At 51.1% G+C, this 19,866-nt stretch overlaps 1 protein-coding gene across 1 annotated transcript in view; it reads left to right on the top strand.

Moving 5' to 3' along the window:
- The first annotated feature begins 155 nt into the window (after window positions 1-155).
- Window positions 156-19,866, top strand: part of LOC130207836 (E3 ubiquitin-protein ligase RNF182) — a 22,958-nt gene continuing 3,247 nt past the window's right edge. The window contains exons 1-9 of the mRNA XM_056436554.1: window positions 156-824; window positions 16,225-16,272; window positions 16,488-16,630; window positions 16,750-16,903; window positions 17,296-17,363; window positions 18,517-18,589; window positions 18,641-18,685; window positions 19,090-19,191; window positions 19,260-19,369. Coding sequence (XP_056292529.1) covers window positions 16,583-16,630; window positions 16,750-16,903; window positions 17,296-17,363; window positions 18,517-18,589; window positions 18,641-18,685; window positions 19,090-19,191; window positions 19,260-19,369 — 600 coding nt within the window. The 5' untranslated portion in view covers window positions 156-824; window positions 16,225-16,272; window positions 16,488-16,582. The remainder of the gene's footprint in view (window positions 825-16,224; window positions 16,273-16,487; window positions 16,631-16,749; window positions 16,904-17,295; window positions 17,364-18,516; window positions 18,590-18,640; window positions 18,686-19,089; window positions 19,192-19,259; window positions 19,370-19,866) is intronic.

The raw sequence follows: 19,866 nt of genomic DNA, 5'->3' as shown, positions 1-19,866 counted from the left end.
ATCACGTCATCGATCCTCTCCGTTGTCATCGTCAGTGACATTTCCCGTCATCCTCGCTGCGGGCCGGTTGCCACGGTAACCCCGTCTCCCGCCGCGCCGCATTGAGACGGGGAGAGAGACAGAGAGAGAGACAGAGAGAGCGAGAGACACGGTGAGTCACCGAGACGAGCCCCGGTCACCGACCGACCACCGGACCGGATACACCGGTAAGACCTTCTCGGTCCCCCCCCCTCGCCCCCCTCCCCGCTGCTGCGGAGGCGCGCGACGTTCGCGGACTGTTAATGACACCGATGACGGGCATCGACCGCAGTGTTGCTTCGACCCGAGAGACCACACGGCGACCAGCGGCCACCAGACTGTTGCTGCCGCGTTGCTTCCGACGACGAGATCCTTCCGGCAACCAGACGGCCCGCCGGCGACAACAACATGTAAGGCAACTGCACCTGCAGCAACTCTCAGACACGTTAATGTCGAATGTTGCTTCACCTGCAGCGATGATACACAAAGCAACCGGGCCACTGGTTTCCCACAACTGCAGCGTTGCTTTGACTTGCAATAAAGAGAGAGTGCAGCAACTATAGACTCTTGATGTGTATCAACCACATATTGCTTCAAGGACTACGGCAACTAAACCCCACAACCTGCAGCTACTTGGAAATGAACTGTTGAGGTTTAACAGCCACCACGTTGCTTCAGCCTGAGGGAAACTATACGGAAGCTACATGATCGGCAACCGGCAACCACGTTGCTGATGTGTGATCGTCACCGCGTTGCTCCGGTGTGACAGCAACTCAGCCTGCAACTCCACATCCATTGTGCAGCAGGTGAGCGGCAACCACCAATGAGGTCACAGCCTTGGGAGTGATGTCACAGCCCGACCAAAACTTTACTGGGCAACAAATGAGGTCACAGCCGTAGTCGTGATGTCACAGCCGTAGTCGTGATGTCACAGCCGTAGTCGTGATGTCACAGCCGTAGTAGTGATGTCACAGCCGTAGTCATGATGTCACAGCCGTAGTAGTGATGTCACAGCCGTAGTCATGATGTCACAGCCGTAGTAGTGATGTCACAGCCGTAGTCATGATGTCACAGCCGTAGTAATGATGTCACAGCCGTAGTCATGATGTCACAGCCGTAGTCATGATGTCACAGCCGTAGTCATGATGTCACAGCCGTAGTCATGATGTCACAGCCGTAGTCATGATGTCACAGCCGTAGTCATGATGTCACAGCCGTAGTAATGATGTCACAGCCGTAGTCATGATGTCACAGCTGTGGTCATGATGTCACAGCCGTAGTCATGATGTCACAGCCGTAGTAATGATGTCACAGCCGTAGTCATGATGTCACAGCCGTAGTCATGATGTCACAGCCGTAGTCATGATGTCACAGCCGTAGTAATGATGTCACAGCCGTAGTCATGATGTCACAGCCGTAGTAGTGATGTCACAGCCGTAGTAGTGATGTCACAGCCGTAGTCATGATGTCACAGCCGTAGTCATGATGTCACAGCCGTAGGAGTGATGTCACAGCCGTAGTCATGATGTCACAGCCGTAGTCACGATGTCACAGCCGTAGTAGTGATGTCACAGCCGTAGTCATGATGTCACAGCCGTAGTCATGATGTCACAGGCGTAGTAGTGATGTCACAGCCGTAGTAGTGATGTCACAGCCGTAGGAGTGATGTCACAGCCGTAGTCATGATGTCACAGCCGTAGTCACGATGTCACAGGCGTAGTAGTGATGTCACAGCCGTAGTCGTGATGTCACAGCCGTAGTAGTGATGTCACAGCCGTAGTCATGATGTCACAGCCGTAGTCACGATGTCACAGCCGTAGTCACGATGTCACAGCCGTAGTCACGATGTCACAGGCGTAGTAGTGATGTCACAGCCGTAGTAGTGATGTCACAGCCGTAGGAGTGATGTCACAGCGGTAGTCACGATGTCACAGCCGTAGTAATGATGTCACAGCCGTAGTCACGATGTCACAGCCGTAGTCACGATGTCACAGCCGTAGTAGTGATGTCACAGCCGTAGTAGTGATGTCACAGCCGTAGGAGTGATGTCACAGCGGTAGTCACGATGTCACAGCCGTAGTCATGATGTCACAGCCGTAGTAATGATGTCACAGCCGTAGTCATGATGTCACAGCCATGGTCACGATGTCACAGCCGTAGTCATGATGTCACAGCCATAGTAATGATGTCACAGCCGTAGTCATGATGTCACAGCCGTAGTCATGATGTCACAGCCGTAGTCACGATGTCACAGCCGTGGTCACGATGTCACAGCCGTAGTCACGATGTCACAGCCGTAGTCACGATGTCACAGGCGTAGTCACGATGTCACAGGCGTAGTAGTGATGTCACAGCCGTAGTAGTGATGTCACAGCCGTAGGAGTGATGTCACAGCCGTAGGAGTGATGTCACAGCCGTAGTCATGATGTCACAGCCGTGGTCATGATGTCACAGCCGTGGTCATGATGTCACAGCCGTGGTCACGATGTCACAGCCGTAGTCACGATGTCACAACCGTAGTAGTGATGTCACAGCCGTAGGAGTGATGTCACAGCCGTAGGAGTGATGTCACAGCCGTAGTCATGATGTCACAGCCGTAGTCATGATGTCACAGCCGTGGTCATGATGTCACAGCCGTGGTCATGATGTCACAGCCGTGGTCACGATGTCACAGCCGTAGTCACGATGTCACAACCGTAGTAGTGATGTCACAGCCGTAGGAGTGATGTCACAGCCGTAGTCACGATGTCACAGCCGTAGTAGTGATGTCACAGCCGTAGTCATGATGTCACAGCCGTAGTAATGATGTCACAGCCGTAGTCATGATGTCACAGCCGTAGTCATGATGTCACAGCCGTAAGAGTGATGTCACAGCCGTGGTCATGATGTCACAGCCGTGGTCACGATGTCACAGCCGTAGTCATTCAATTCAATTCAGTTTATTTGTATAGCCCAATTTCACAAATTACAAATTTGTCTCGGAGTGCTTTACAATCTATACACATAGACATCCCTGCCCCAAAACCTCACATTGGACCAGGAAAAACTCCCAAATAACCCTTCAGGGGGAAAAAAAGGGAAGAAACCTGCAGGAGAGCAACAGAGGAGGATCCCTCTCCAGGATGGACAGATGCAATAGATGTCATGTGACCAGAAGGACAGATTTAGAGTTAAAATACATTCAATGAATATGACAGTGTATGAATAGTTCATAGTAGGCATATTCCACGATGGAGACCTCCACGATCCATCAGGCAGATGGCGGTGGGGAGGAGGAGTGGGCGGAGTCTCAACAGTGGGCGGAGTCTCAACAGGACAGTGGCGTAGTCAGGAGAAGGAATTCCACGACCCAGACCTCGATGATCCATCAGGCAGATAGGATCTATGCCGTCTCATAGGGTCCGATGACCCCATGAGACGTGAAGTCAAAAGGACTCCGGGGAGAAAGCAGAGTTAGTAACGTGTGATTGAGAGATGAAAATTCATCCTTAAGGAGAGAAAAAAGAGGAGAGAGAAGAGGAGATAGATACTCAGTGCATCCTAAACGTCCCCCGGCAGCTATAAGCCTATAGCAGCATATCCAGGGGCTGGACCAGGTGAACCTGATTCAGCCCTAACTATAAGCTCTGTCAAAGAGGAAAGTCTTCAGTCGACTCTTAAACGAGGTGACTGTGTCTGCCTCCCGGACTGAAATTGGAAGCTGGTTCCATAAAAGAGGAGCTTGATAACTAAAGGCTCTGGCTCCCATTCTACTTTTTAAGACTCTAGGAACTACAAGTAGTCCCGCATTTAGTGAGCGCAGCTCTCTAGTGGGGCAATATGGTACTACAAGCTCCTTAAGATATGATGGTGCATCACCAATCAAGGCTTTGTACGTTAAGAGAAGAATTTTAAAAGTGATTCTTGATTTTACTGGGAGCCAGTGCAGAGCAGCTAGTGCAGGAGTGATGTGATCTCTGTTCTTAGTTTTAGTGAGAACACGAGCTGCAGCATTCTGGATCAACTGGAGGGACCTAAGAGACTTATTAGAGCAGCCTGATAATAAGGAGTTGCAGTAATCCAGTCTCGAAGTAACAAATGCGTGAACCAATTTTTCTGCATCTTTTTGAGACAAGATGTGCCTGATTTTTGAAATATTACGTAGATGAAAGAATGCAGTCCTTGAGATTTGCTTTACGTGGGAGTTAAAGGACAAGTCCCGATCAAAGATAACGCCAAGATTCTTTACAGTGGTGTTGGATGCTAGGGCAATGCCGTCTACAGAAACCACATCACCAGATAATTGATCTCTGAGGTGCTCAGGGCCGATTAAAATTACTTCGGTTTTGTCTGAGTTTAACATCAAGAAGTTGCAGGTCATCCATGTTTTTATGTCTTTAAGACATGCTTGAATTTTACCGAGTTGGTTACTCTCCTCTGGTTTTATCGATAAATATAGTTGAGTATCATCTGCATAACAATGAAAGTTTATGGAGTGTTTCCTGATAATATTGCCCAAAGGAAGCATGTATAAAGTAAATAAAATTGGTCCAAGCACAGAACCTTGTGGAACTCCGTGATTAACGTTGGTGGTTATCGAGACGTCATCGTTTACAAATACAAACTGAGATCGATCTGATAAATAGGATTTAAACCAAATTAGTGCCGTGCCTGAAATGCCAATCGACTGCTCCAGTCTCTGTAACAGGATGTCATGGTCAATGGTGTCGAATGCAGCACTAAGGTCTAACAAGACCAGCACAGAGATGAGTCCTCTATCAGGACTAAGGTCTAACAAGACCAGCACAGAGATGAGTCCTCTATCAGCACTAAGGTCTAACTAGACCAGTACAGAGAGGAGTCCTCTATCAGGACTAAGGTCTAACAAGACCAGTACAGAGATGAGTCCTCTATCAGCACTAAGGTCTAACAAGACCAGTACAGAGATGAGTCCTCTATCAGCACTAAGGTCTAACAAGACCAGTACAGAGAGGAGTCCTTTATCTGCTGCCATTAAGAGGTCATTTGTAATTTTCACCAGTGCTGTCTCGGTGGTGTTTTCTAAATCCTGATTGAAATTTCTCAAATAAACTATTATGATGTAGAAAGTCGCACAACTGATTTGCGACCACTTTCTCAAGGATCTTGGAGAGGAAGGGGAGGTTAGAGATCGGTCTGTAGTTAGCCAACACCTCTGGATCCAGAGTGGGCTTCTTCAGGAGAGGTTTAATAACAGCCACTTTGAAGGAGTGTGGTACGTGGCCTGTTAGCAGAGACACATTGATAATATCTAATAGAGAGCCGCCAATTAAAGGCAAAACGTCTTTAAGCAGCCTCGTCGGGATGGGGTCCAAGAGACAGGTAGACGTGTTCGAAGTAGAAACCGTTGAAGATAATTGGTCACGGTTGATGGGAGAAAAGCCCTCCAAATATACACCAGGGCATACAGCGGTTTCCAAGGCCATTCCACTTGAGGACAGATTGGCACTGGTTATGGGCAAGAGAATATTAATCTTGTCCCTAATAGTTAAAATCTTTTCATTAAAGAAGTTCATGAAGTCATTACCACTGAGGTCTATAGGAATGCTCGGCTCCACAGAGCTGTGACTCTCTGTCAGCCTGGCTACATGCTGAAGAGAAACCTGGGGTTGTTTTTATTTTTTTCTATTACTGATGAGTAATAGGCTGCTCTGGCATTACGGAGGGCCTTCTTATATGTTTTAAGACTATCTCGCCAAACTAAGCGGGATTCTTCGAGATTAGTTGAACGCCATATGCGTTCAAGCTTTCGTGACGTTTGCTTCAGTTTGCGGGTCTGAGGGTTATACCAGGGAGCAAACCTCCTCTTCCTCACTGTCTTCTTCTTCAGAGGGGCTATCGAGTCCAGTGTCATTCTCAGAGAGCCTGTGGCACTGTCAACAAGATGATCCATCTGGGACGGACTAAAGTTAGACCAGGAGTCCTCTGTTATATTGAGACGTGGTATCGAATCAAATACAGAAGGAATCGCTTCTTTAAATGTAGCTACAGCACTGTCAGTTAGACATCTGGTGTAGAAACTTTTGACTAACGGAGTACACTCCGGTAGTATAAATTCAAAAGTTATGAGGTTGTGGTCTGACAGAAGAGGATTCTGTGGGAAGACGTTCAAATGCTCAATGTCAACGCCATAAGTAAGAACAAGATCAAGCGTGTGGCCAAAGCTGTGAGTGGGTTTCTGTACTCTCTGACAGAAGCCAATCGAGTCCAACAAGGAGATGAATGCAGCACTAAGGCAATCATTATCAACATCCACATGGATATTAAAATCTCCAACAATAATAACTTTATCGGTTTTAAGAACCAAACTTGATATAAATTCTGAGAATTCAGATATAAACTCTGAATATGGACCTGGTGGCCGGTACAGAATCACAAATCGAATTGGCTGTAGTGTTTTCCAGGTTAGATGTGAAAGACTAAGAACAAGGCTTTCAAATGAGGTGTAGTGTAATTTTGGTTGAGGATTAATTAATAGGCTCGATTCAAAGATGGCTGCTACTCCACCTCCTCGACCGGTGCCTCGAGGAATGTGAGTATTAATATGACTTGGAGGAGTCGATTCATTCAGGCAGACATATTCTTCATGGCTCAGCCAGGTTTCAGTTAGGCAACATAAATCAATGTGATTATCTGATATTAAATCATTTAGTAACACAGCTTTAGATGACAGAGATCGAATATTTAGGAGACCACATTTAATAGACCTGTTTTGTTGCACTGCTGAAATAATGGTGTTAATTTGTATAAGGTTATTGTGTACGACTCCTCTTCTGCTAACTTTTGATTTATTTAATTGAAGTGGCCGTGGGACAGACAGTCTCTACTCTAGAGTCATGGGTGGGTAACTGCTCGAATGGAAGAGCAGAGAAGGGTGTTAAACTACAACTCTGCTCCCGGTTCCTGATCTGAACCCTGGGTTGTCATGGATTAAGTCCGGTGATCAACTTGGTCATATTCGCAGAAATGAGACGCACTCCGTCCAACGTGGGATGGATGCCGTCTCTCCTCATCAGATCAGGCTTTCCCCAGAAAGTCTTCCAGTTGTCTACGTAGCCCACATTATTCGCTGGGCACCACCTCGACAGCCAGCGGTTGAAAGACGACATTCGGCTATACAATTCGTCTGTCTGCACATTTGGGAGAGTGCCAGAGAAAACGACGGTGTCCGACAACGTCTTGGCATAAGCACACATGGATTCCACATTAATTTTAGTGACTTCCGACCGACGGGCTCGGGCGTCATTACCACCGGCGTGTATTACAATCTGACTGTATCTCCGCTTGTCCTTAGCCAGCAGCTTCAAACAAGACTCCACGTCGCCCGCTCTGGCCCCCGGGAGGCACACGACTCTGGTCCGCGGCTTCGCTAACGTCACCTTCCTGACTGTAGAGCTCCCGATAACCAGGGAGTGTTCCTCAGCGGGTCGCTGAGCAGGGAAAACTGGTTGGAAACGTGAAGTGGTTGGTGCACAGCGGGCTTCTGTGTAGACTTACTACTCCTGCGAACAGTTACCCAACCACCCGGCTGCACGGTTACCGCCGGGGAACAGCTATCAGCTGACTGTAGCTCCGCGCCGGCTACGGGAGAGGGCGGGCTAACTAGCATAGCTGTCTGAGCTTCGATAGCGCGGAGCCGTGCATCTAACCCACTTAGACCTGCCTCCAACCTAGCAAATAAACTACACTTGTTGCATGTATCGTTATCATTAAGGGAGGCAGGGGGAGAACTATACATGAGACACACTGAGCAAGAGGGAGCGGGAGGGAGAGAAGAAGAAGTCATGCTCGCTGCTGAGCAACCGGAGCTTACCGGAAGAGTGAGATGATGCGTTCAGGAGCAGCTGGGAAAATGCACATAGTCATGATGTCACAGCCGTAGTCATGATGTCACAGCCGTAGTAGTGATGTCACAGCCGTAGTCATGATGTCACAGCCGTAGTCATGATGTCACAGCCGTAGTCATGATGTCACAGCCGAGGGCATGATGTCACAGCCGTAGTCATGATGTCACAGCCGTAGTCATGATGTCACAGCCGTAGTCATGATGTCACAGCCGTAGTCATGATGTCACAGCCGTAGTCATGATGTCACAGCCGTAGTCATGATGTCACAGCCGTAGTCATGATGTCACAGCCGTGGTCATGATGTCACAGCCGTAGTCATGATGTCACAGCCGTGGTCATGATGTCACAGCCGTGGTCATGATGTCACAGCCGTAGTCATGATGTCACAGCCGTAGTCATGATGTCACAGCCGTAGTCATGATGTCACAGCCGTAGTCATGATGTCACAGCTGTGGTCATGATGTCACAGCCGTGGTCATGATGTCACAGCCGTAGTCATGATGTCACAGCCGTAGTCATGATGTCACAGCCGTGGTCATGATGTCACAGCCGTAGTCATGATGTCACAGCCGTAGTCATGATGTCACAGCTGTAGTCATGATGTCACAGCCGTGGTCATGATGTCACAGCCGTGGTCATGATGTCACAGCCGTAGTCATGATGTCACAGCCGTAGTCACGATGTCACAGCCGTAGTCGTGATGTCACAGCCGTGGTCACGATGTCACAGCCGTAGTCATGATGTCACAGCCGTAGTCATGATGTCACAGCCGTAGTCGTGATGTCACAGCCGTAGTCATGATGTCACAGCCGTAGTAGTGATGTCACAGCCGTGGGAGTGATGTCACAGCCGTAGTAGTGATGTCACAGCCGTAGTCACGATGTCACAGCCGTAGTAGTGATGTCACAGCCGTAGTCATGATGTCACAGCCGTAGTCATGATGTCACAGCCGTAGTAGTGATGTCACAGCCGTAGTCATGATGTCACAGCCGTAGTCATGATGTCACAGCCGTAGTCACGATGTCACAGCCGTAGTAGTGATGTCACAGCCGTAGTCATGATGTCACAGCCGTAGTAATGATGTCACAGCCGTAGTAGTGATGTCACAGCCGTAGTCATGATGTCACAGCCGTAGTCATGATGTCACAGCCGTAGTAGTGATGTCACAGCCGTGGTCACGATGTCACAGCCGTGGTCACGATGTCACAGCCGTAGTCACGATGTCACAGCCGTGGTCACGATGTCACAGCCGTAGTCATGATGTCACAGCCGTAGGAGTGATGTCACAGCCGTAGTAGTGATGTCACAGCCGTAGTCACGATGTCACAGCCGTAGTAGTGATGTCACAGCCGTAGTCATGATGTCACAGCCGTAGTCATGATGTCACAGCCGTAGTAGTGATGTCACAGCCGTGGTCACGATGTCACAGCCGTAGTCACGATGTCACAGCCGTGGTCACGATGTCACAGCCGTGGTCATGATGTCACAGCCGTAGTCACGATGTCACAGCCGTGGTCATGATGTCACAGCCGTGGTCATGATGTCACAGCCGTGGTCATGATGTCACAGCCGTAGTCATGATGTCACAGCCGTAGTCATGATGTCACAGCTGTAGTCATGATGTCACAGCCGTGGTCATGATGTCACAGCCGTAGTCATGATGTCACAGCCGTAGTCATGATGTCACAGCCGTAGTCACGATGTCACAGCCGTGGTCACGATGTCACAGCCGTGGTCACGATGTCACAGCCGTAGTCACGATGTCACAGCCGTAGTCGTGATGTCACAGCCGTGGTCACGATGTCACAGCCGTAGTCATGATGTCACAGCCGTAGTCATGATGTCACAGCCGTAGTCGTGATGTCACAGCCGTAGTAGTGATGTCACAGCCGTAGTCATGATGTCACAGCCGTAGGAGTGATGTCACAGCCGTAGTAGTGATGTCACAGCCGTAGTCACGATGTCACAGCCGTAGTAGTGATGTCACAGCCGTAGTCATGATGTCACAGCCGTAGTCATGATGTCACAGCCGTAGTAGTGATGTCACAGCCGTAGTCATGATGTCACAGCCGTAGTCATGATGTCACAGCCGTAGTCACGATGTCACAGCCGTAGTAGTGATGTCACAGCCGTAGTCATGATGTCACAGCCGTAGTAATGATGTCACAGCCGTAGTAGTGATGTCACAGCCGTAGTCATGATGTCACAGCCGTAGTCATGATGTCACAGCCGTAGTAGTGATGTCACAGCCGTGGTCACGATGTCACAGCCGTGGTCACGATGTCACAGCCGTAGTCACGATGTCACAGCCTTGGTCACGATGTCACAGCCGTGGTCACGATGTCACAGCCGTAGTCATGATGTCACAGCCGTAGGAGTGATGTCACAGCCGTAGTAGTGATGTCACAGCCGTAGTCACGATGTCACAGCCGTAGTAGTGATGTCACAGCCGTAGTCATGATGTCACAGCCGTAGTCATGATGTCACAGCCGTAGTAGTGATGTCACAGCCGTGGTCACGATGTCACAGCCGTAGTCACGATGTCACAGCCGTGGTCACGATGTCACAGCCGTGGTCATGATGTCACAGCCGTAGTCACGATGTCACAGCCGTGGTCACGATGTCACAGCCGTGGTCACGATGTCACAGCCGTGGTCACGATGTCACAGCCGTGGTCACGATGTCACAGCCGTGGTCACGATGTCACAGCCGTGGTCACGATGTCACAGCCGTGGTCAAGATGTCACAGCCGTAGTCACGATATCACAGCCGTGGTCACGATGTCACAGCCGTAGTCACGATATCACAGCCGTGGTCACGATGTCACAGCCGTAGTCACGATATCACAGCCGTGGTCACGATGTCACAGCCGTCACGATGTCACAGCCGTGGTCACGATGTCACAGCCGTGGTCACGATGTCACAGCCGTGGTCACGATGTCACAGCCGTGGTCACGATGTCACAGCCGTAGTCACGATGTCACAGCCGTAGTAGTGATGTCACAGCCGTAGTCGTGATGTCACAGCCGTGGTCACGATGTCACAGCCGTAGTCATGATGTCACAGCCGTAGTCGTGATGTCACAGCCGTAGTAGTGATGTCACAGCCGTAGTCATGATGTCACAGCCGTAGTCATGATGTCACAGCCGTAGTAGTGATGTCACAGCCGTAGTCATGATGTCACAGCCGTAGTAGTGATGTCACAGCCGTAGTCATGATGTCACAGCCGTAGTCATGATGTCACAGCCGTAGTCAAGATGTCACAGCCGTAGTCATGATGTCACAGCCGTAGTCATGATGTCACAGCCGTAGTCACGATGTCACAGCCGTAGTAGTGATGTCACAGCCGTAGTCACGATGTCACAGCCGTAGTAGTGATGTCACAGCCGTAGTAGTGATGTCACAGCCGTAGTCATGATGTCACAGCCGTAGTCATGATGTCACAGCCGTAGTCATGATGTCACAGCCGTGGTCATGATGTCACAGCCGTAGTCATGATGTCACAGCCGTAGTCATGATGTCACAGCCGTGGTCATGATGTCACAGCCGTAGTCATGATGTCACAGCCGTAGTCATGATGTCACAGCCGTAGTCATGATGTCACAGCCGTGGTCATGATGTCACAGCCGTAGTCAAGATGTCACAGCCGTAGTCATGATGTCACAGCCGTAGTCACGATATCACAGCCGTGGTCACGATGTCACAGCCGTAGTCACGATATCACAGCCGTGGTCATGATGTCACAGCCGTAGTAGTGATGTCACAGCCGTAGTCATGATGTCACAGCCGTGGTCATGATGTCACAGCCGTAGTCATGATGTCACAGCCGTGGTCATGATGTCACAGCCGTAGTCATGATGTCACAGCCGTAGTCATGATGTCACAGCCGTAGTCATGATGTCACAGCCGTAGTCATGATGTCACAGCCGTAGTCACGATGTCACAGCCGTAGTCATGATGTCACAGCCGTAGTCATGATGTCACAGCCGTAGTCATGATGTCACAGCCGTAGTCATGATGTCACAGCCGTAGTCATGATGTCACAGCCGTAGTCATGATGTCACAGCCGTGGTCATGATGTCACAGCCGTAGTCATGATGTCACAGCCGTAGTCATGATGTCACAGCCGTGGTCATGATGTCACAGCCGTGGTCATGATGTCACAGCCGTAGTCATGATGTCACAGCCGTGGTCATGATGTCACAGCCGTAGTCATGATGTCACAGCCGTAGTCATGATGTCACAGCCGTGGTCATGATGTCACAGCCGTGGTCATGATGTCACAGCCGTGGTCATGATGTCACAGCCGTAGTCATGATGTCACAGCCGTAGTCATGATGTCACAGCCGTAGTCACGATGTCACAGCCGTGGTCATGATGTCACAGCCGTAGTCATGATGTCACAGCCGTAGTCATGATGTCACAGCCGTAGTCATGATGTCACAGCCGTAGTCATGATGTCACAGCCGTGGTCATGATGTCACAGCCGTAGTCATGATGTCACAGCCGTAGTCATGATGTCACAGCCGTAGTCATGATGTCACAGCCGTGGTCATGATGTCACAGCCGTAGTCATGATGTCTGGCCGTGGTCATGATGTCACAGCCGTAGTCATGATGTCACAGCCGTGGTCATGATGTCACAGCCGTAGTCATGATGTCACAGCCGTGGTCATGATGTCACAGCCGTAGTCATGATGTCACAGCCGTAGTCATGATGTCACAGCTGTGGTCATGATGTCACAGCCGTAGTCATGATGTCACAGCCGTGGTCATGATGTCACAGCCGTGGTCATGATGTCACAGCCGTAGTCATGATGTCACAGCTGTGGTCATGATGTCACAGCCGTAGTCATGATGTCACAGCCGTGGTCATGATGTCACAGCCGTAGTCATGTTGTCACAGCCGTGGTCATGATGTCACAGCCGTAGTCATGATGTCACAGCCGTGGTCATGATGTCACAGCCGTAGTCATGATGTCACAGCCGTAGTCATGATGTCACAGCCGTGGTCATGATGTCACAGCCGTGGTCATGATGTCACAGCCGTAGTCATGATGTCACAGCCGTGGTCATGATGTCACAGCCGTAGTCATGATGTCACAGCCGTAGTCATGATGTCACAGCCGTAGTCACGATGTCACAGCCGTGGTCACGATGTCACAGCCGTGGTCACGATGTCACAGCCATGGTCATGATGTCACAGCCGTAGTCACGATGTCACAGCCGTGGTCACGATGTCACAGCCGTGGTCACGATGTCACAGCCGTGGTCACGATGTCACAGCCGTGGTCACGATGTCACAGCCGTAGTCACGATGTCACAGCCGTGGTCACGATGTCACAGCCGTGGTCATGATGTCACAGCCGTGGTCACGATGTCAGCCGTAGTCACGATGTCACAGCCTTGGTCACGATGTCACAGCCGTGGTCACGATGTCACAGCCGTGGTCACGATGTCACAGCCGTGGTCACGATGTCACAGCCGTGGTCACGATGTCACAGCCGTGGTCACGATGTCACAGCCGTGGTCACGATGTCACAGCCGTGGTCACGATGTCACAGCCGTGGTCACGATGTCACAGCCGTGGTCACGATGTCACAGCCGTGGTCACGATGTCACAGCCGTGGTCACGATGTCACAGCCGTGGTCACGATGTCACAGCCGTGGTCACGATGTCACAGCCGTGGTCACGATGTCACAGCCGTGGTCACGATGTCACAGCCGTAGTCACGATGTCACAGCCGTAGTAGTGATGTCACAGCCGTAGTCGTGATGTCACAGCCGTGGTCACGATGTCACAGCCGTAGTCACGATGTCACAGCCGTAGTCGTGATGTCACAGCCGTAGTAGTGATGTCACAGCCGTAGTCATGATGTCACAGCCGTAGTCATGATGTCACAGCCGTAGTAGTGATGTCACAGCCGTAGTCATGATGTCACAGCCGTAGTCATGATGTCACAGCCGTAGTCACGATGTCACAGCCGTAGTAGTGATGTCACAGCCGTAGTCATGATGTCACAGCCGTAGTAATGATGTCACAGCCGTAGTGATGTCACAGCCGTAGTCATGATGTCACAGCCGTAGTCATGATGTCACAGCCGTAGTAGTGATGTCACAGCCGTGGTCACGATGTCACAGCCGTGGTCACGATGTCACAGCCGTAGTCACGATGTCACAGCCTTGGTCACGATGTCACAGCCGTGGTCACGATGTCACAGCCGTAGTCATGATGTCACAGCCGTAGGAGTGATGTCACAGCCGTAGTGATGTCACAGCCGTAGTCACGATGTCACAGCCGTAGTAGTGATGTCACAGCCGTAGTCATGATGTCACAGCCGTAGTAGTGATGTCACAGCCGTAGTCATGATGTCACAGCCGTGTAGTGATGTCACAGCCGTAGTAGTGATGTCACAGCCGTGGTCACGATGTCACAGCCGTGGTCACGATGTCACAGCCGTGGTCACGATGTCACAGCCGTGGTCACGATGTCACAGCCGTGGTCACGATGTCACAGCCGTGGTCACGATGTCACAGCCGTGGTCACGATGTCACAGCCGTGGTCACGATGTCACAGCCGTAGTCACGATGTCACAGCCGTGGTCACGATGTCACAGCCGTGGTCACGATGTCACAGCCGTGGTCAAGATGTCACAGCCGTAGTCACGATATCACAGCCGTGGTCACGATGTCACAGCCGTAGTCACGATATCACAGCCGTGGTCACGATGTCACAGCCGTGGTCACGATGTCACAGCCGTGGTCACGATGTCACAGCCGTGGTCACGATGTCACAGCCGTGGTCACGATGTCACAGCCGTGGTCAAGATGTCACAGCCGTGGTCACGATGTCACAGCCGTAGTCACGATGTCACAGCCGTGGTCACGATGTCACAGTCTGTTTGTCTCTGAGTGTCATTACAGAGCAGAGGAGTCCTTCAGGAGACAGACTGACCTGAGGTCTGTTTGTCTCTGAGTGTCATTACAGAGCAGAGGAGTCCTTCAGGAGACAGGCTGATCTGAGGTCTGTTTGTCTCTGAGTGTCATTACAGAGCAGAGGAGTCCTTCAGGAGACAGGCTGATCTGAGGTCTGTTTGTCTCTGAGCGTCATTACAGAGCAGAGGAGTCCTTCAGGAGACAGACTGACCTGAGGTCTGTTTGTCTCGGAGCGTCATTACAGAGCAGAGGAGTCCTTCAGGAGACAGGCTGATCTGAGGTCTGTTTGTCTCTGAGCGTCATTACAGAGCAGAGGAGTCCTTCAGGAGACAGGCTGATCTGAGGTCTGTTTGTCTCTGAGCGTCATTACAGAGCAGATGAGTCCTTCAGGAGACAGACTGACCTGAGGTCTGTTCAGAATCACTAGAACTCTTCAAACCCAAATCACGCCTCCTCTCAGATCAGTCGGTAGAATCAGTCATTGACGTTGTTTCGCCGTCATGTGATCACGTCTGACTCACTCGATTGGCCCGTCTCGGGGTTCAGTCACAGGTAAAGTTGTTGCCGTGGCAACCTCAGCATCCCCGGTGTCCCCTCCCTCAGTTACATAACATATGCCGTCTATAAATACACACGTGTGTGTGTGTGTGTGTGTTTCTGACTCATTAAATTAACATCAACAATAAACCAGACGAGAAAAATAATAAATATATATTTACGATACTCCGTATGTTCGCCTTACTGACCCGTCTGTCTCACTGACCCGTCTGTCTCACTGACCCGTCTGTCTCATTAACCCGTCTGTCTCACTGACCCGTCTGTCTCATTAACCCGTCTGTCTCACTGACCCGTCTGTCTCATTAACCCGTCTGTCTCACTGACCCGTCTGTCTCACTGACCCGTCTGTCTCACTGACCCGTCTGTCTCATTAACCCGTCTGTCTCTCTGACCCATCTGTCTCTCTGACCCGTCTGTCTCTCTGACCTGTCTGTCTCTCTGACCCGTCTGTCTCTCTGACCTGTCTGTCTCTCTGACCCATCTGTCTCTCTGACCTGTCTCTCTCTGACCCGTCTGTCTCACTGACCCGTCTGTCTCACTGACCCGTCTGTCTCTCTGACCTGTCTCTCTCTGACCCGTCTGTCTCTCTGACCCGTCTGTCTCTCTGACCCGTCTGTCTCATTAACCCGTCTGTCTCTCTGACCCGTCTGTCTCATTAACCCGTCTGTCTCTCTCACCCGTCTGTCTCACTGACCTGTCTGTCTCATTAACCCGTCTCTCTCTGACCCGTCTGTCTCTCTGACCCGTCTCTCTCTGACCCGTCTGTCTCTCTGACCCATCTGTCTCTCTGACCCGTCTGTCTCTCTGACCCGTCTGTCTCTCTGACCCGTCTGTCTCTCTGTCTCTAGATGGGCGTCCTCCCAGACTGTCAGACTGACCGGCTGATCTGGAGTCAGGTAGGTACCCACATTCAGCGGTGTCGCCCGGATGTGTCGATCAACGGGACGAAGACGCCCCCAAAACAAACAACACATGCGTCTGTTTTCAGTTTAATTTCCATTAATACCCCAAAATACTACTTCCTGTTTGGACAGAGACCAGCGGATCGTCGCCCCGCCTCTCACTGAGGAGCAGTTTCACTCGTACTACTAAAAAATGTTTTGTCTTCCAGTCGGCTGACGGCCTCAGGTTGAGATAAGCTCCGCCTACCCCCCCTCCTTTTCCCCCTCACTCTTCCTGGTTCAGGTGACGACCACAGCCAATAGAATGAGCGTGCCGAAGGAGGCGGAGCCTGGCCGGGAGGCGGAGGCCAAGGTGAGTTTCTTCTGATATTGTTTTTTTAACGTCATCCACTCTGGAACTACGGTTTAAATAAAGTTCTGACGGTCTGAACAAAGCTCCCGTTGCCATGACCCCGTGTTGCTGTGTGCTGTGTGCAGACCTGGGCCCAGTCTCTGGTCTACACTCTGGAGGAACTGGAGTGTAAGATCTGCTACAACCGCTACGACACGCAGAGCCGCAAACCCAAACTGCTCGGCTGTCTGCACCGAGTCTGTGCCAAGTGTCTGAAGAAGATGGTCGACATGGGTGAGTTCACCTGGGAACGGTTAGTTCACTTGACCTGGTGAGGGTTAGTTTACTTAACCTAGTAAGGGTTAGATCACTTGACCTGGTAAAGGTTAGTTCACCTGGGAACGGTTAGTTCACTTGACCTGGTGAGGGTTAGTTTACTTAACCTAGTAAGGGTTAGATCACTTGACCTGGTAAAGGTTAGTTCACCTGGGAACGGTTAGTTCACTTGACCTGGTGAGGGTTAGTTTACTTAACCTAGTAAGGGTTAGATCACTTGACCTGGTAAAGGTTAGTTCACCTGGGAACGGTTAGTTCACTTGACCTGGTGAGGGTTAGTTTACTTAACCTAGTAAGGGTTAGTTTACTTGAACTGGTAAAGTCATGTGACTCTTCTGGTTGATTTTCAGGAGAGTCTTCGCCGTCGATCATCTGCTGTCCATTCTGTCGCCACGAGACCTACGTACCCAACGAGGAGGTGAGACTTATAAAGGAGGTGAGACTTATTAAGGAGGTGAGACTTGTTGAGGAGGTGAGACTTGTTGAGGAGGTGAGACTTATTGAGGAGGTGAGACTTGTTGAGGAGGTGAGACTTGTTGAGGAGGTGAGACTTGTTAAGGAGGTGAGACTTGTTAAGGAGGTGAGACTTGTTGAGGAGGTGAGACTTGTTAAGGAGGTGAGACTTGTTGAGGAGGTGAGACTTGTTAAGGAGGTGAGACTTGTTGAGGAGGTGAGACTTATTAAGGAGGTGAGACTTGTTAAGGAGGTGAGACTTGTTGAGGAGGTGAGACTTGTTAAGGAGGTGAGACTTGTAGAGGAGGTGAGACTTGTTAAGGAGGTGCGACTTGTTGAGGAGGTGAGACTTGTTAAGGAGGTGAGACTTGTAGAGGAGGTGAGACTTGTTAAGGAGGTGAGACTTGTTGAGGAGGTGAGACTTATTAAGGAGGTGAGACTTATTAAGGAGGTGAGACTTGTTGAGGAGGTGAGACTTATTAAGGAGGTGAGACTTGTTGAGGAGATGAGACTTATTAAGGAGGTGAGACTTGTTGAGGAGGTGAGACTTGTTAAGGAGGTGAGACTTGTTGAGGAGGTGAGACTTGTTAAGGAGGTGAGACTTGTTGAGGAGGTGAGACTTGTTGAGGAGGTGAGACTTGTTGAGGAGGTGAGACTTGTTGAGGAGGTGAGACTTGTTGAGGAGGTGAGACTTGTAGAGGAGGTGAGACTTGTTGAGGAGGTGAGACTTGTTGAGGAGGTGAGACTTGTAGAGGAGGTGAGACTTGTAGAGGAGGTGAGACTTGTTGAGGAGGTGAGACTTGTAGAGGAGGTGAGACTTGTAGAGGAGGTGAGACTTGTAGAGGAGGTGAGACTTATTAAGGAGGTGAGACTTATTGAGGAGGTGAGACTTGTAGAGGAGGTGAGACTTATTAAGGAGGTGAGACTTGTTGAGGAGGTGAGACTTGTAGAGGAGGTGAGACTTGTAGAGGAGGTGAGACTTGTTGAGGAGGTGAGACTTGTAGAGGAGGTGAGACTTGTAGAGGAGGTGAGACTTGTTAAGGAGGTGAGACTTGTTGAGGAAAGGATTCTCCTCTATTTCCGAGTTGGACAAGCGTCTTCCTGTCTCTGTCCTGAAGGTGTGGTTGATGGAGGACGACCGACACATCCTGGCTGTTCTGTCTTGTCAGGACCGAGCTTGCCGAGGAGGAGGTGGAGGCTGCGGAGGAGAAGGAGGAGGAGGAGTTGGAGGAGGAGGAGGAGGAGGAGGAGGAGGGGAGGTGGTGCTGAGTCCAAACAGTCTGACCGGTAAAATAACCGGACGAGTTTCTTTTCTCATGTTTGATTTCTGAGTTCAGACTGGAACATAAAACTCCCTCCCTCCCTCCTCCCTCCTCCCTCCCTCCCTCCTCCCTCCTCCCTCTCTCCCTCCCACCCTCCCTCCCTCCTCCCTCTCTCCCTCCCTTCTCCCTCTCTCCACCCCTCCCTCCCCTCTCCCTCCTCCTCCTCTCCTCCTCTCCTCCTCCTTCTTCCCGCTCCTCCCTCTCCTCCTCCTCCCTCTCCCCCTTCCTCACTCCTCCCTTCCTCCCCCTCCTCCCTCCTCCTCCTCCCTCTCTCCCTCCCACCCTCCCTCCCTCCTCCCTCTCTCCCTCCCTTCTCCCTCTCTCCATCCTTCCCTCCCTCCTCCCTCCTCCCTCCCTCCTCCCTCTCAGGGAGAGGAGGCGTGGAGTCGTCCCACCGCTCCTCGGACTGCCTGGTCATCACCATCCAGTTCCCGTCCTCCCTCCCACGTCCTCTGCTCAGCGTGGTGGGCTGGTGGGTACCGGCCATGCCCGCCCCACCGGCATGCCCCGCCCCCCCGGCATGCCCCGCCCCCCCGGTATGCCCCGCCCCCCCTCCCTGGACTCGCTGCCCTGCAGCCTGCCGGCTCAAAAGTGTCGCGCCTGGACGTCCCGCAGCTTCCCCCGCTGCCTCCTGGGGGCGCTGTGCCTGGTCAGTACACACAGTACACACAGTACACACACAGTACACACACACAGTACACACAGTACACACAGTACACACACAGTGCACAGTGCACACAGTGCACACACACAGTACACACAGTGCACACACACAGTGCACACAGTACACACAGTACACACAGTACACACAGTACACACAGTGCACACAGTACACACTCAGTACACACAGTACACACTCAGTACACACAGTACACACAGTACACACAGTGCACAGTACACACAGTACACACAGTACACAGTGCACACAGTACACAGTACACACAGTACACACAGTACACACAGTGCACACAGTACACACAGTACACACAGTGCACACAGTACACACAGTACACACAGTACACACAGTACACACAGTACACACAGTACACACAGTACACACAGTACACACAGTACACACAGTACACACAGTACACACAGTACACACAGTACACACAGTACACACAGTGCACACAGTACACACAGTGC

Source organism: Pseudoliparis swirei, chromosome 18 (genome assembly GCF_029220125.1).
Source record: "Pseudoliparis swirei isolate HS2019 ecotype Mariana Trench chromosome 18, NWPU_hadal_v1, whole genome shotgun sequence".
In the NCBI taxonomy this organism is placed as follows: Eukaryota; Metazoa; Chordata; class Actinopteri; order Perciformes; family Liparidae; genus Pseudoliparis; species Pseudoliparis swirei.
The sequence above is the reverse complement of the archived record's forward strand: the minus strand, read 5'-3'. Positions and strand labels throughout refer to the sequence as shown.